The sequence below is a fragment of the Corvus moneduloides genome, chromosome 4 (assembly GCF_009650955.1).
Source record: "Corvus moneduloides isolate bCorMon1 chromosome 4, bCorMon1.pri, whole genome shotgun sequence".
NCBI lineage: Eukaryota > Metazoa > Chordata > Aves > Passeriformes > Corvidae > Corvus > Corvus moneduloides.
The window spans coordinates 3,806,496-3,823,446 of NC_045479.1; the positions used below are offsets into that span (position 1 = coordinate 3,806,496).

Genomic DNA, 16,951 nt, shown 5'->3' on the forward strand with positions numbered 1-16,951 from the left:
GTCAAGTAATACAAGACAATAGCTGAGTTAAATGACTTTGAAGTAGTATTGCTTTAAAAGCTAAAAGGTTATAAAAGGTATGTAAATTCATAAACTTACATCTCATTTAATGTTATTTTCTGATGTAATTTAGCTGTCCAATAAAGCTGCTTTCATATTCAGCATTATTTAAAAGGTCTTAACAATTACTTCACAAAGATTTGGAAAATACATTCTGAGTGTCATAGAGAGCTCCAGCAATATTCAAGAACTGCTTTAAAATAACTTGACATAATTGCACATACACTAAAATATTTAATAACCAAACAAGCCTTTGAAGCAAATCACAAAGCAACACTATTCTATTGTGGTGACCCCAATTATTGCACAGGCTGCAAGAGAAGCTAAAAATGAACAGTAAGATAAAGCACTCTACCACATAGAGGGTTTTTTTTCAGTAACTTCTTAAGTTGTGAAGACTGTCAGCATAAGAGTATATTATTATTACTACTATTATTATTACTACTACTGTTAGCATAAGTTATAACAGAACTGCAAGGCAGCTTTAGCTGATGAAGCACCTTGAACACAGGCACAGGTACTGCACTAGACTTCTTAATTTTATGTAATATAGGGATTTCGCCTAAAAAAAACTTCTCCATCCCTTCTTCTAGATTCCTTAAAAGTACTTTATAGATTATTCTGTATTATCCCTAATCACACAGGTAACATATCTATAGCTAAACAGGAAGACAGAACACTAGATTTTCACCAAAGTCTTCAGATCACCTAATGAAATAGTTTTTTGTTTTTAATAGAAAAGTTAAATATTGCAATTTTTCACCCTGTGGCATCGCGATCTCTGTGGCAAGTAAATTCTGTTCCTGAAGGAGCTTTTTTTGAAGATCATGTCAACATGTGTCACAAACAGATTCACATTAATGAATAAACATAGAGAAATCATTTGGAAATAATTTGAATTCTGCCATCAGTGAAAAAAAAAAAAATCTAAGCCATGCCAAAATAAGGACGGCTTTCAACCTTGTCATGACACCAGCTCTGGATAAAAGAATATGCACACCAAATTAAAAGCCATCCCTAATTTACTTATTTAGTAAACAGACACCTTTATATCACATCCATCACTGCTATGTCTGTGTACTCCTCCCTTGTAATTTGTGACCACAAAAAGTCATTCATCTCCCATGCAGAGAAAGCTAACAATGTATGTCCAGTTCATTTCAGTCACCATACTAACTCTCTCTCTGGATCCAAGCCCTGTATTTCTCCTCTGAGTTCTCCTTCAGATAATCCTTCAAGCAATATAACTAAGACCAAAAGTATGGAGATTGCAAATGCTACAAAAGAGGTCAAGATATTACAGCAAGGAAACCAGTCCTGAAGACACAGATGCAGAAATATGTGGGTTTTCTGGTTCAATTCTAACTGTGAATTGAAAGAAGACCAAAATCAGAAAACATGATCTATTACCATGATGACTCTTATTTCCTCAAATAAAGCCAGGTACCAGGGGTCCATTAAAAAGTCTTCCAAGCAAATAGGATATTATGGCACTGCATTACACAGCTAAATGGAAAATTCATTCCAAGACAATGATGTCTCTACCTTCACATGGAGATTAGTTATAGGAGCACTGTCAGCACTTAAGGCAAACCATTCACAGTACATTAAGGAGGCAATTAGAGCAAAAACCATCTTCAGCATTATTGTTCTTACTAATTAGTAGTAGTCTACAGACACCAGAACATCAATAATGATACGAATAGTCAATTTGTATCCTCAATTTTCAGGAAAAAGAAAACAGCTAAAACACCTATTTTCATCAAGAATTGAAACATGTATATTTAACAAGGTATCATCTACATTAGCAGCCCCTTGGGCTTTCTAACAAAACTGTTCAAATAATTAGGCTTTTACTTGCTGGGGGTTTTTTTAATGCTGTACACAAAATCCTCTAAAGGCACGAAGGGAATAGACCTTAATTTTCAAACCACAAAGTCATTCTGCCTGCCCAGCCTGAGACAACTTCCAACAGCATTCCTCTCAGAAAACACAACCCTTTGTCATAAATTAATTAAACAGTTTTTATTTAGCTCAGAGCCCCAGATTATCAGTTACTCTCAGGGGAGGAACCAAATTCTTCAAGGACTGATGGAGAGATTTGGGGAAGAGACAAAGACAGACCCTGCACATGCACATAGAAAGGTTTAGGGTCCTTGCCAAAGGAACTTTCTACTTACCTTCCCACTGGCCAGTCAGCACCAGACTCCTGCTAATGACAATGTCAATCTCTCGGGCACCATATTCCACTGCCAGCTTTATTTCAGTCAGTTTGGTCTCTAGAGGAGTTTGTCCAGATGGAAACCCAGCAGCCACTAGAATGAAATGGGTACAGGTAGAAGGAAGAAATGTTTTACGAATGTGTTGAAGTTTTATAAATTGACTATTGTAGATACAAAACTGCTGCTAGCAAGGATTTTCTTGCTATTTTCTAAGTCCATGAGAGACTTTTCGCTCTCACAGAAGAGGTAGCAGAGTTATGTAAACAACCAAACACCTGCAACCTTGAAAAGTCTTGTTTATGGTACAGTAGAAAAATGCTTTGACAATGGATGTTTTAGGATTTTAGCCAATCACCCCAAGGGGCGGCTGATCCTTTGTCCAATTAGACTATGAAGAAAAAAGTCTATAAAAGAGTTTGTAAAATAATTAAATAAATCAATCTTGCTGCACAATTCCTGCCTGCTGGATCTTCTCTCCTCTTCCTCCCTATGGCTGCAGGACACAGTGATATACCCTAGGGCCCAAGCCTGCGGTAATAGACCATAAAATTAAAAATACCTCTAATACACCAAAAAGTTTGAATGTTACTCTTTTTTTTAATCCCTGCCATGATTCAAACAATCTAAAGGCACCTCATCCTACCCCCTCTTCATCCACAAGAAGCATTAGCTCTACCCTCAAAATCCAACATCCAGCAAGGTAAGTGCACCTTGCGAAAAGATCTTTCACATGCCTTAGTATTTTCCAGAACAGCCTCCATAAAAGCACAGTATCTATTGCTTCCAGAAGAATTGAGCAAACAAGGAGTGAATTCAGACATGAAGCAATACATACATTTTAAACTTCTCTCCAATTCCTTTAAGTAGCATCTCGAGTTAAATCATAATAATATTGTTTAACGGTTAAATCACAGTATAGCAAAAATTGCTTTCAATGAGTTCTGTTTAAGATTATGTTTATTATGTTTGAGTACAAAACCCAGAGGTAACTTTGGAAATGGGAAAAATAATGGCTTTGTCAGAGACTGTCTTTCTCTCTGACATAGAAATGCATTTAGTATGTATTTTTACCCTACACAACGAAACGAACAAAAAAACTCACATTAGCATTAAACACCTGATCTAACTTCAAAGTCTGCCCCTGCTTTGAGCAGGAGGTTGGACCAGATGACATCCAGGGCTCCCTTCCCAGCTGAGTAATTCTTTGATTCTACTTCTTGCTTACTGTAGATTCAGGACTTGTCTGTCGTGTGTGGTGACGGGAGAAGAGCTGGCACTGCTGGATTTGGAAGTGGAAGTCCTGAACCTGTGGGATGCTCCGCAGGCAACAACCCCGGGCTCTGCACACAGCTTCCCTGAAGTCAGCCTGTGGGATGTGCTGGTTTTGGCTGGGACAGAGTTGTCCTCACAGGAGCTGGTGTGGGGCTGTGTTTTGGATTTGTGCAGGAAACAGTGTTGGTTCCACAGGGATGTTTTGGTAACTGCAGAGTAGTGCCAGCACAGAGTCAAGGCCTTTTCTTGGCAAGTGGGCTGGGAGTGCACAAAAAAGCAGCTCTTATCAGAAATTTTCTCACTTTTACTCTTCCAATTCTCTTTTGCCCCCCATCCTGGAAGTGGGTGTATGAGCCAGTGGCCATGTGGTACATAGTTGCTGGCCTGGGCTAAACCTTGACACAGGATTACACTTAAAAGCCAAACATGATAGGGAAAATAAACCTTTGTTAGAACTCCTACCATCATCATCATGTGCTTAGTGTATACTGATACATGTCCAGCACTCTATCTCAATTTCTTCTGTCCAGGGGAGAAAAACACGGATATATTTTTAAGCTCTTTGAAGAGCTTCCAGCAAAACAGACGTGGCATTCCTGATAAGCTTGAAGTTGAAAGACAACTAAAGATTGTACCAGAAGAAAATCCTCCTTCCATTCCCTTCCTTCCACGTGTTACCTTTGCACCTTACTCCCTTTTCACCTTATTCCCCAACACAAAAGCAACTCCAGACTTCTGGACTTTTCTACGTATTTTATAACATCAAATTATTTAACGGGATGTTTTCAAATAAAGCTTACCTGAAGCTACTGGTATGTTACAGCCAGCAGCCTTTAGGGTGTTCACAGCATCGGAGACTCTTGCAGGATACACACAAACTGCTGCAACAGTGATACCTGCAAAAGACACAGTTCCCTTTTTCAAACAGAGACTTCAACCTTCTCCAGTGCAATCCATACCATGAGCACTGTCCTCACCTCCCACGCCTGTGTTCTCACAAGGACCTTAAGCACCACACCAGGGATGTCTGTTACACTGCTCAAATGGTTCAGGTAATTCTCATACTATTTCCTCCCTCATGTTCCTTCACCTGACCGTGGGAGCAAGCCTGCATTAGCAGGAGTTAAAACTCCAAGATTTTTATCGACAGACTCGCAGTTTAGTGCCAACACACACAGCTAAGACATGCTTGATCAGCGAATTGCTGCAAGAGAAACTGCACTGCCAAGCTCTGTTCTTACTTGTGGAGCCAGACTGAGCCCAGCAGCAACTGAGCAGTCTTTATGTTAATAGAGCCCTACTGCATTTCTAGCTAAAACACTCTTCTCTCAAACTCTCAGATAATTGACCTCGTATTTTATACTTCAACTGTCTGAAGAGTTCATAAATCCAAGTTTTAAAAAAAGGCTGATCTTTGATACTTCACGTATATGGCTTCAATCAGAGGCCTGATTCCCCTTCGGTCCACATGACTTCAATCAGTGGACCAATGCCCTCTCCAAAAAGCGAGAAAATAGTGAGGAAATGCAGACATTTTCTCTACGAAATACACACGCCAAAACCTACCATACCTTTATCGTGCATGTCCAAGGCTTTGAGCAGATCCTCTCTGATAGGGCGCTTTGCTTTAAAGCACAGCCTTTGAACATTTGAAGGAGTATCATCGCCTGAGAGAGTGGTGAGGTCTATGCAGGTGACAGCTTTCAGCAGCCAAGCCGCCTGCAAAGGGAACAAAGCAAGGAATGGAGCAGTTCTGTTTGCACATCCAAAGCCAAACTGCCATAGAAGATGCAGGAATCAGAAGCCTGGCTCTCACTCTGACAATGAGGACATGGACAGGATGTAACACGGAGGATAAGCAAACAATGGCTTAGGATAGACAGGGTTCGCAGATATTTGTTCATGTCTTCAGCAGTATCTAATGATACAGAAAGGATCCACTTTCTTTTGTGTGAACCAGGAACAAAAAACATCTGTAATTCTGGTGCAAAAAAAAACCCCCAAAGGCAAGAGGTAAGCGACAAGGTTAAAGCGCTCTTGAGATGGAAATGCTACAGAATTTTAAAAGACTTATTAATCAAAGAATGGAGCAGAAGTGTAACTAAAAATTTTATGAGCTTTTTTTGCTGAACAAAAATTGAGCCTAAGACATTATTTTGAAATATCTGTTGAAGGTCTTCCAGAAAATGTTCATTTACAGTGATGGCTTCACTCAAAGCTGACTTCTCTTACAGGGCACTTGTACAGGGCGAGAGTTTGCAATGGCAAAGTCCAGCTGAGTCCATAAAGCCCCTCTCTGACAGGGTTTGTCAGCACAGGCAGCAGAGCTTGTTTCCACATGGAGGTATTAACTCTGCACATCTTCCACAGCCAGCCAGCTTACACAGCTTTCACACTTCGCTGATGGGAGTCTCCTTCTGGAACCTGCAGTAAATGTTACATGGAAACCTGTTTGGGGGCGACTGAATGGGGTAATGAACTATCACTGGCCTCTGTTAGTCTAAGCCTGACTGATTGTTTCTGGTTTCTCCTTTCATCCTATAATACTTTGAAAAGGTTTTTCCCTTGAAATGGTTTTTGTTACTTTTATTTGGATTTTTTTTATCCTCTGTTCGAGGGAGTTTTTGTCTCCTGTCTTATGACATGAATCATAAAGTCATCAAGACAGATGTAGTCAGGGGGTTTCAAGAACTGGTATAAACGTCAGGTTTTTAGAGAAGGTTTTTCTAATGTGTATTTTGGGAAACAGGCTGCAGAACTTGAATCTGTGATGCTCCTTACATTCAAACACGTACAGGTTCAACATCATCTCTGTTAAGTAAACAGCACATGACTGCCCTGCAGTGACAGTGCTCAAACACAGGAGAGATGCTTCTGACACCTTTCAAAGTAAAACCTCACTCGAGTACTGGTGTTTCTACACAGAAGAGGGGAGAAGTGTTAGGAATAAACATCTGTCCTCCAGCTGCGTTGTGGGAGTGACACCAAATCCCTCTCTTTCCAATGATTCTCTGTAATCAAAGCCTGTGGCTCTCTCTGTCTCTGTTATTTATATGGTAACCTCAGTCAAAACAGAAGAGTTACTTTTTACATTACTGCACCTGCAGTATCTGAGGATAGCCAAGGTTATGGAACACCATCTGGACCTTCTCACTGATGCTATTTCCCAGCTCAGAGCCACTGGACTGATAAACTTGGTATCAAGTAACTTTTTATGCATAAGGAACTCTAAAAAAAACGCTGAGCTGGTGTCTAAATTTCCTCTGTTTATCTCCATTTTTTAAATTTAATCATAACACACAAAGCACAAATTCTCAGGAAGGGAAAACAGGCAGGAAACTTTTTTCTATCACCTTCCAGTAGGATCTTCCACCTACATCAAATTATCCTCAAACTGTAATCCCAAGATCGGTGCTCATTATGAACACAGCTTCAGCCACTCCAGATGTCAACTATTTTGAACAACGTTTTTAAGGATTACGTGTAATTAAACGATTCTTGCTTTGTTCTGTTACACTCTGTTACTCTTAAGATTGATCCTTCATCATCTCCTTCCTCCTGCTTCCAGGTTTTCAGCTACTGCTGCACACAAACAACTTGTTCAGCGTGCAGAGGGGAGGCATCCCAAGCACTGCTTGCAGAACAGCTGCTTGGTGAAGGAAGAAACAGTTTGTCTTTTTATAGTGAGATGGACAATAACCAACCATTTACCTTATCTCAGCAGCTGAAAAGTCAGTCCTCCTAACATTAGTGGGATCCTTCTCCCCACCAAATGCCATAGCCAGTCAGGATTTTTGAATTTTAGGTAAAAACTAGTTAAGCAATGAAATTGCACACGTTGAGAATGTTTAAGCAAAGAAAAATCATCCAGGTAGGTCAAACTTGACAGGGACCATGATCATATCTTACAGCTTTAAAATTAAAAAATAAGAAGGCAGCATGCAGAGAAGTCTGTCTGGGAAACAGAATAAATGTGGAGGGATAGTAATATACAATTTAATCCACTCATGAATAAAGATGACTTAAATCCATTTGCGGTTTTGCCAGTCATGAGTTATAAGGTTTTTAACTTGTTTGGATAAATGCGTCACTTTATTCCATCCCATTATCATCAAATACAAATTACTAAAATAAGACATGGACAAGCACATCTTTTAAGTTTACATGTATCTTGAAAAAAATTCAATATTACAGCCTGCAGAGGGAGAGTGACTGCTTTAAAAATGCAGGACCAGAATGCATAAGAAGAGCACTTACTTGCCAATTACCTTTCACAGTTTTCCATTTTTTAATTTGTTCTGCATGCCTCACCACTGCAGGTCGATTCACATGCACTTTTGAGATCCAGCCAAGTTCTGGGGGCAGAAACAAAGAAAAAAGTCTGTCTCAAGTATTTCTGTGTTTTAATATACAGTGTGGTACCTCAGAAGAACGTTGTAGAAAGTTTGGAACCTCTGAAGAGCACGTTGTGCTTTCACGTCCTTCTAAGGTCTTGGGTACTAATCACCAGCCCAAAATAGCCTTAACTTCTGTTAGGGGATGATCTGTGAACCAGGTACTTCACACAGCATGTTTTGTGTGCCATTACAAGTGAATTAACTAAGTGCTGATGAGAGAGAGAGACACCGTGTTGCCAGCCCTGGACTGAGAAGTTTATTATACAGGTAGCATGAAAAAAACCGAAAAACCCCCAAAACAGCCTTCTGCCATTGCTTGATCACTTACTTGTAGATTCCAGAATTCCCAAAGAGTAGAAGATGCTCAACATGTACTACAATAATGAAACTGCCTAGAGCCAGAAGAACCAAATACTGGCCACTGCTTAACAAAGGCTGACTGGTAAAGGAGAACTGAGGCTTCAGGCTCCTGAATCCTTACATTTCTGCTTGGTATGAAAAATCCAGAGTGTAATTTTTAATATTAACATACACAGACTGCTCATGAGAGTACACAGGAAAAAGAAATCGGAATGTCTTTAAAATCTCTCACATCCCAAAACATAAATAATTCTTCTAAATACCAATCATACAAGCATTCCATGAAAACAGTCTGAAAATAACATCAACAATCATTAACCACCAATCATCAGCAAATCACCACCATCAATCATCAAATATCATCATCAGTTAAGGTCAGAATATGGACACGGGCATAGACAGATACTAGGAGATAATAATTCTGGGTGACTGAATTTATTAAGAGCATGTCACTCTATGAATCTTCTTTACTATGCTGTTAAATTGCATTTCCCTCAAGTATATTGATTAAAAAAAAAAAAACGTTTAAAACTTAAAAAAAAGCTGGTAGACAAAATCACTAATTTTGTACAGAAATCTTACACTTAATTTTTTTTTCTTCCTACTGGATAGCTTTAATAGCCAAAAAAAAAAAAAATGTAGAGAATATATATATAATACACTAGCCAAAGCATGTGCAAATAAAAGCTTGTTTTCCTAGACTTACAAAAAGCTGCAGAGAAACCAATTTAGGGTAAAGATGACTCGGTGGAAATGCAGGACAACATGAAACAGCTGAACAAAACCTTGTTCTGAGCATAGTAAGCTACTGTGCTACCACTGTCCTACCACCACATACAAGCTATTAGTGAGCGGTACCCACGAGGTCCAAGTGTTGGCTAAAAGCAGGAAAAACAAACCAGTGAAGGAATTTCAAAGGGATCCTAAGGAATGTATGGATTTCTTTAAGAGTTTAGCATCAGACTCACTGTATGGCAACAAGAAGGGGGAGCCCACAAAGTTGCAGACCAGTCAAACAACAAACCCTCGTTACTTCTTTCCACTTTCAAAGCCACAGGTTTATCCATTCTGCCCCCAAAGCAGGAAGCTCAGCTGACTTGTAGAGAGCAGGTGAGAAAAGCTATTGCTACTAAAACTGTGGCTAGAACCTTCCTCCTTTTTTGCCTATCAGCAGGCACATAGGATATATTTAACAAAGTCCACAGAGGAGGAAAACACACATAAATAAATAAATGGAGGAAGGACACACAAACCCTGCATTATGATTCTTCTACTCCGTGCCAAGTGCTGAGGTAGCACCATTTAACCATAATCCCATTTATTCTAATAACTTTTGAACCCTACTGGGTGCACGGTGACCTTTCAGCCCCTCTGGAAAATGTGATAAAACCAAAGGAAGCAGTTTAGATGAGGAACCCAGCTTCTCCCTCTCTAATAAGGATCCTTTCAGTTGGTCTGCTCTAACCCATTCCTTCTACGTGTTTGAAGACAACCAAGAAAACCAACTAACAATTGATTTATAAAAACAAGTCTTTGGGAGAATATGAAGACAGCATCCAGCTTGTTAGAGAGGGAAAATTCAAGTTGGATGAAAATTTAAATGAAAGGACATAAATTTCACCCATGAGTAGGTTAATTCTTTATTACCCATTGTTTGTAGAGGATTCAATCTGATACATCCGTTTTATCTATCCCAGCTGACTCTTAAGCATCCTGACTCAGGTCTATGCAATCTTTTTAGGATGTAGAGCCCTGCACACTAGATCAGCTTAAAGGAAATAGTCAACTATAAAGTCATCTGGAGAAAGGGAAAAAAAAAAGGAAAAAGAAAATTCATAATGGGACAAAAGGTGTGAAAAGAGAGAGGAAGTGGAAATGAGCTACTACTTTTGCACTGCCTGAAGTCCTCTGTGAAAGTCACCAAACATCAACTGATCAGCAATAGCTGACTGCATGTTCTTTGCAAATATGACAAAATCCATTGATTTAAGCCTTTTCACAAACACGTTTTACCCTCTGTTTTCAGTAACTCAACACTAGTCACAAAGGTAGCTGACACATGGCAATCACTAATGTCTAATACCTAATTTTTGTGCATGGGATGCAAGATCCCCTGAAAGACCACAGAATTTGGATCTCCAAGTATTTTTTTGAGTGTGGGAACTCAAACCACAGTGCACGGCACAGGCAGGGAATTTAAAAAAACAAGGAAATAATTTAATAAAAAATCAGAACTCCATCCTTTCTGTACAACCTAATGTGAGACATGATGTAGCTTATTACAGGAAATAAAATGGTGCAATAAAAGTGGCACGGCAAGGAAGGACAAAGGTTCTGGTAACATGCAGCAGCAGATGGAGACTTCCATATAACACAGACCTTTTATTCAAGCCCATTCCTACATTAATTAAAGCAATGGGTAAGTGAAAACAAATATGTCTCAGCATAATCGTCTCTAAATAGACTTTCAAAGTTTGCCATGTGAAGTCTCACCAAATCTTTAGATCTAAGTGCCTTTATTCAGAAAAATCACTCACAACTCCGGCTTTTCTCTTTTTCTTTCGTTAAAAATCAGAATAAACCTATTTTTTGAAATAGAACTGACTGCCTTTGGATTCTCCCCCTCCCTCGCTCCCCCAAGCTTTATGATTTAGTATCTGGCTAAGGAAAACTATATTTAATTAGGCTCATTAACCTTGCAGTGTGAACACGTCTTTTCTTTTTTTTTTAAATAAGTCATCTGCTAGTCATCTGCACAGTCATGTGGCTTCAGGGATAAAAGTAATTAAAGCAGTTACACTACAGCTAATTAGCCAATATTCTGTAACCACTCTTCTAGTTTACTTTTTTCTCTGAAGACATTTGAAAAATTCATATTCCATTTCTTAACAGGAAATTCATCTCCTCTCTTTGAAGAGCATGAATCCAAAAATACCGAGCATTTCCTCAGAAAACAATAAATAAAACCACTTCATTAGGATAATTACATAAATATCTATGGTTCCTAACACATTCCTCATAAAACAGACTAAGCTTTACAGAAGATTTAAAAAAACGTGTTGATGGCATCCCTTCAGATGGTGAAACAGAAAGCTCAAGAATGCCTGAGGCGGTAGTTTCACAAGCATTTTAAGGCAGCACCGTTCCCAAAAGAAGCTGCCCCCCTCAACTGGTTATTTCATTTTGTGTGCCAGAGACAGCATGTGTGCTCCTGCTCTTACCATGAGCACATGATAAAACGGGGAAGGGAAGTGATGAAAGCTGTTATTTCGGGAGAAGAGACTGAAACTGCGTCCTGAGCCTTCCGTGGAGAAATGAGGAGTTCAGCTGGACACAGGCTGACCCCAGCTGGCCATGCAGAGCTGAGCAAAGCCACCGAAGGGAGAGAAAAGGCTTTGGGATCAGCTCTTGTTACAGCTGTTTTACTACGGGGTTTATTCAGTTTTGTCAAGACAGAAGCTGTAGTTATTTTTCCATAGTGACACTTGATACGGACCAATAGATCCATATTTTCATGTGGGTCTTCTTTTATACGACAGAAGTTCAGCCTCCAAGTCAGCAGCATTCAGACACTCAAAGCAGGACATCAAAGCATGAGCCCTGAACTAGAAACCAGCTCTGCTGTCCTGTGACATCAGTGAAATTACACAGTGTTTTCCACGGATGACACAAAATGGCTCACGGGATCCTCCTCCAAAGCACTTTGGAAACCACTGATAAGCCCTTCCTCAGAATATAAGATGCAGAACATCAGGACCTGGCTTCCTGCAGGTCCAAGTCCCCTGTTGTTCCCTCTCTTCTTCCTTGGCTTGAGACATGTCCTCATCCCAAAAACCCAGCTGTCCTGATACGGTACTTACAACCACGAGTAAAACAGGACTCTGTTACTTGCATAAAGGCCAAAACAAAACAGTTACAATGAAAATTCATGTAATTGCTGATCTGTACCTGCCTTTCCCTCACCAAAAGAACTGATTTGGTCACTCTACCCAGTGCCTTACTTATTTCCAAGGCATCTACCTGTCCTTCAAATTTGATTAAAAGTACCCAGCAGATTCAAAAGGTGTTAGAACAATGAAGAACCAGAGCCACAGTAGAAGCTAAAACCAGCTATTAATATATTAGAACAGAATTATGCTGTCTTGAAAAGGGATGTAACACTTCATTATCTAAATGCCACTTACCAAGAAACTAGCTCTCACATGTAGATGGCCCAGAAATACCAACTATAATTACAAATATCAATTGAAACATAATGAATGTATTTTTGGCCCTTCAACTAGAGGGTCTGAGCAACACACAGATAATGGGGTTTTTTTTTTTAGAATCCAAGAACATTGCAAAACAACTGCAATTAATTACTCATTAATTACTCATTACTCAGAATATACATATGTGTGTGTGTATATATATTCTGACATACATAGACACACAGAAGTAATAAAACATATAATCATAGAATAGTTTGGGTTGGAAGATCTCTGAAGATCATTTGTGCAACCCGCTGTGCAATGCAGCATCAGCTCTGAGGTCAGACCAAGCTGCTGGGAGCTTTATTCAGGTGGGTTTTGAGAGTCCCCAAGGATGGAGACTGCACAGCCTCTCTGGGTCCAACCTGTCCTAGCACCTGATTGTTCTGCACCACGTTTTCCCTTATATCCAGTGTGAACTTTTCCGCCTCAGGACCCCTAAAGCCCACTTCCCTGGGCTAAACCAGCCCAACTCTTCCAGTCTTTCCTCACAGGGCAAGTGCTCCAGCCCCATTGTGCTGTCCCTCTGCTGAAACTGTGACAATTTTATCAATCTCTCTTTCCTACTGGAAAGAGAAACTGGACCCAATCTTCCATGTACACTCCAACAAGTGCTGGGCAGAGGGGATGGTCCCTGTGTCCCCCTGCGTCTGCATCCCCACAGTTAAACCAAAACAGCGTGCTCCTAGCTTACACTTCCAAAACAGATACTCATTGACATGTTCCACCATGTCATTGTGAAGTGAGATTAAAAGTTGCATCTGATTCTTTTCTGAAGCATGACAAAACATTAAATATCTGGGCTATTATAATGCAGTGGTCTGGAGAGCAGAGCAAGAGAGGCAGACTCCTTTCCCTCCCTGCAGGCATCGTGGTGAACCCGAGCACACAAGCTCTGCAAACAGTCCTTGTGGAATGAAAAGCTTGTAAAACTCTTTATCCAGCTTCTTTGCATGACTCTTGGATGGCAAATGTACCAGTGTAGTGAGCCTCTGACTGTGCACATCAGTGTCTTTTCATCTGTGTAACATGCACCTTCCTCTTTATTCCAGGGAAACACCTTCTACTAAGGCACAGTGATGGGTACGAGGGAAGAAGATAAGGAGGGAAGGATCAAGGAATTTTTAAAAATGTGTTTATTTAAAAAAAATCACTCAGGAAAGCACTACACTCCATGATTTGTGAAGAGTTTGGCTTGTCAGTGATAAACAAATAGATCTTCTCTAATGGCAACATCAGAAATCTACTGCTTCAATAATGCCACTATGTAGCAAGCACGGAAACAGCAGACACAGAAAAGGACTCAAACAACGTATTTTTAAGTAAAAAATATTTTACCACTAGATGTCCCTGTTAGAAAACTATAATTCTACACAAAGCTGTGTGGGAAACAGGACAAATCACCCAAATTTGTGTTAAAGCTGCTGGCACAGGCTTGTAAAAGCTTCAAAAGCTCAAGTGCCTAAGTCACAGAAGCGGGGAGGACTGTTAGCAACCATAAAAGATAAAGGTAAGGGTTTACCCTGTTCTTTTTGAGTACTGCTACCAGCTAAGGTACCACTAAGATATGTTAAGTGCTGTATTAAGTACACTGCTGTATTTCAGATACGTATTTAGTGGGAGAGCAAGTGGCAGGGAGGTGCAGTTCTCTCTTTAAAGCAGCCAGCATAAGGCAGATGCTGGAAGCTGCCACTTAAACATGGTCACAACCATACCATTCCCCTTCTACACCTGTCCTGAACATCTAACCCAGCTCACTTTGACCACAACTGGTTTAAACAAATATCACTGGGAAGGGATGGCAACAAGCATCAGAACTGAGCCGACTTCACCTCCAAGCTTCTGGTGATGCCATGAAGATTTTTGCCTTTTCTTTTATACCCCTGTTATACCTTTTTACAACTCCTGTATTCTCAGTGCTTTTTGCCTACATTCTTGGACTTGTTTGTCAAGCTAGGAGACTGAACATCTCAGAAGCTTCGTAGCTAGGGATCAGTGTGCCCCAGAGCCCAAGGTCCTCTCCAGAACACATTCTGTAAACCAAGATAGAACCATCCAGGGGAAGGCTCCCTGGGGAGGGGGGCTCACTTGAGCCTCTCATTGGGGAATCTTTGATAGATATGCTCATTAGTAAAACCTATAATGTTATACCCAATGTTGGGGGGGAAGGAGGAGGAGAGACACAGAGACACAGGGAAAGACTCGGGGGGGCGCATCTCGATGCATATGACCTGGACGTGTGCACCTAAGGATCCTTAAAAATAAATACCAAGGTAAAATCCCTTTTCCCCTTCTAACCGTGTATGCCTCTTGATTTTAAGACCAGGAAAAGGCATCACTGGATTCCCCACACATCAACTAATTTTAAGATTGAATTTACTAAGAAAAATCATGACACACGCCTAGTTTAAAGGAACTGCAGTGCATTTGCAAACTTCTCTGCTAGCTTTTTTTCCTAACACACAGTGAAGTGTTGTCACGGTACTAGTAATGCTTGTTTCAGCTCATCATATGGCTGCAGCTGAAACTCACCTGTCCCTACAAGCAGCCCGTGAACCAGGACGTCAGAGAGCAATTAGACAATTCACTTTTGAAAGCTGCAACATGTCCACAATTTTAGTGAACGAAAACACAGCTCTCACTTGTCCATCCACAGGCTAATCACTCAAACTGCATCTTGGCTGTGTAAAAAGTGCCTGTGCTTGCTCCCATGACAGGCATGTGAAGCCACGTGCGGCACAACCTCCTGACCTCTGCTCCTGCCAACTTTGACACCCACCTGCTCCACACACCAGCCGTCCTTTGCTTGCCCTCTTCCATGAGGCCACCCCGTGTCTCCTCCACTTCACTGTCCACCTACTAATGATGACCAAATTGCCACACCTTAGAAGCAGACTCTAGGAGGGCTCATCGCTTTATTTCATTCCACAGCTGCAGCTGGGTTTTGCTGAGGAAGCTGTAGCACTTTCCCCTTCCCCAGCAATGAGCAGAAGAGGAGCTCTAGCCAGGGAAAGGCAGCGAAACCCTTTCTTGGCTGCTCTCTGCCTTATCTGAGGCACAGCCACTTTTCGGGCCCGGAGACCACCTGCAAACACCTGGAAAATCCCTACCACTCCTCAGAGAGCTCCTCAGAGAGCAAGCAACAAGGAGAACGATCAGAAGAGGTGGAGCCCTGAGTTTGCAAATCAAAGCCCAAATGAGTGTTTTGAATCTCTTGGCGAGGAAGAGGGGAGGAAAGATTATCCCGTGAGAACCAGAACGGCGTGAAGGAGAGAACCGGCTCTGACAGAGCAGGGCTGCGGAGCCCTGCAGCCCCCACTGCCCTCCAAGGTCCCACGCTGCTCGGAGCCCCTCAGGCCACAGCCACGTGTGACACGGGAACTTGCGTTTACCCTGCACTACCAAAGCCTCCTGCCGGCCTCCCGCTTACACGTCACGGGAATATGTTAGAACGCCCACAAGAACCGTACGGCTATCCCTAGTTCGGCCTTTCAGAGGAGCACGGTTCCACAGCCCCCCGGAGGAGGCTCAGCCGGGCGCAGGGAGCGGGGGGCGGGCGCCTGCCCCGCTCCGGAACCCCCGCCCGCCGCGGCCCCGCAGCGCCCACCGGGGACCCACGGCCGGGTCCAGCTCCGGCCCCACCGCCGCTTACCCAGCTCGGTGCCCGGGTTCCGCCCCGCCATGGCCCGCGCTCTCCGCCCCCCTGGCCCGGCCGGGGCGGGCAGACTTCGGCCCCGCCGGCCCCGCCCCGCACGGCAGGAAGCGGCGGGGCCGCCCCGGGCGCGGAGCTCCGCCGCCACGTGGGGACCGAGCCGGGCAAGGCTCGCAGCCGCCCCTCGGCCTCCCCAGGGCGAGAGCTCGGTCTCCCGCCGCAGCTTTCCTTACTTTTCCTTTGGAGGTACATGGATATTGGGTTCCTTTGGCGATGCGTAACGCTGAGCCTGCCGTTCGGGTGGTGATGAGTCAAGGCACTGTCCAGTGTCTTCGTGTTGACTCTTCAAGGAGGAACTAGTGCCACACGTACACACGGGGTCAATAAACCGACCAGCCTGTAAAACTTCTAGTGATACCTGCAAAGTTAAATTCTGGTAACAAAGCCACCGAAAACTTCATGGCCTTTACTTTTTTTCCAGATCTGGAAAAAAAACCCACAAAGTCTCGTGAAAAATACTTTGTACATTCTTAATATTCATGTTTAGATTAAAAAAATATTTTCCAACTTTAGTCCTATTTGCTCAGGGCTAACAAAGAAACCCCAAACTCACAACAGCATCGGGTAAAGCGGGAAGGGGTCATAGCTCTGAAACCTAGGGACACTTCTCTTTTTGCTTTTCCCATACCAAAACTGCATGTGTGCTTTGACAAGCAGTGGTTTGAAAGACAGCAGTCA

The 16,951-nt window shown here is 42.0% G+C and overlaps 1 protein-coding gene across 2 annotated transcripts in view; it reads right to left on the reverse strand.

The window, feature by feature from the left end:
- The window catches only part of DERA (deoxyribose-phosphate aldolase), a 47,913-nt gene extending 31,613 nt beyond the window's left edge, over positions 1 to 16,300 (reverse strand). For both annotated transcript variants that reach the window (XM_032107070.1, XM_032107069.1), the window contains exons 1-5: positions 16,214 to 16,300; positions 7,812 to 7,909; positions 5,126 to 5,273; positions 4,355 to 4,450; positions 2,241 to 2,375 (exon numbers count right to left, since the gene is read on the reverse strand). In XM_032107070.1, the coding sequence (XP_031962961.1) occupies positions 2,241 to 2,375; positions 4,355 to 4,450; positions 5,126 to 5,273; positions 7,812 to 7,909; positions 16,214 to 16,244 (508 nt within the window). In that variant the 5' untranslated portion in view covers positions 16,245 to 16,300. The remainder of the gene's footprint in view (positions 1 to 2,240; positions 2,376 to 4,354; positions 4,451 to 5,125; positions 5,274 to 7,811; positions 7,910 to 16,213) is intronic.
- Between the last annotated feature and the right edge of the window lie 651 nt (positions 16,301 to 16,951).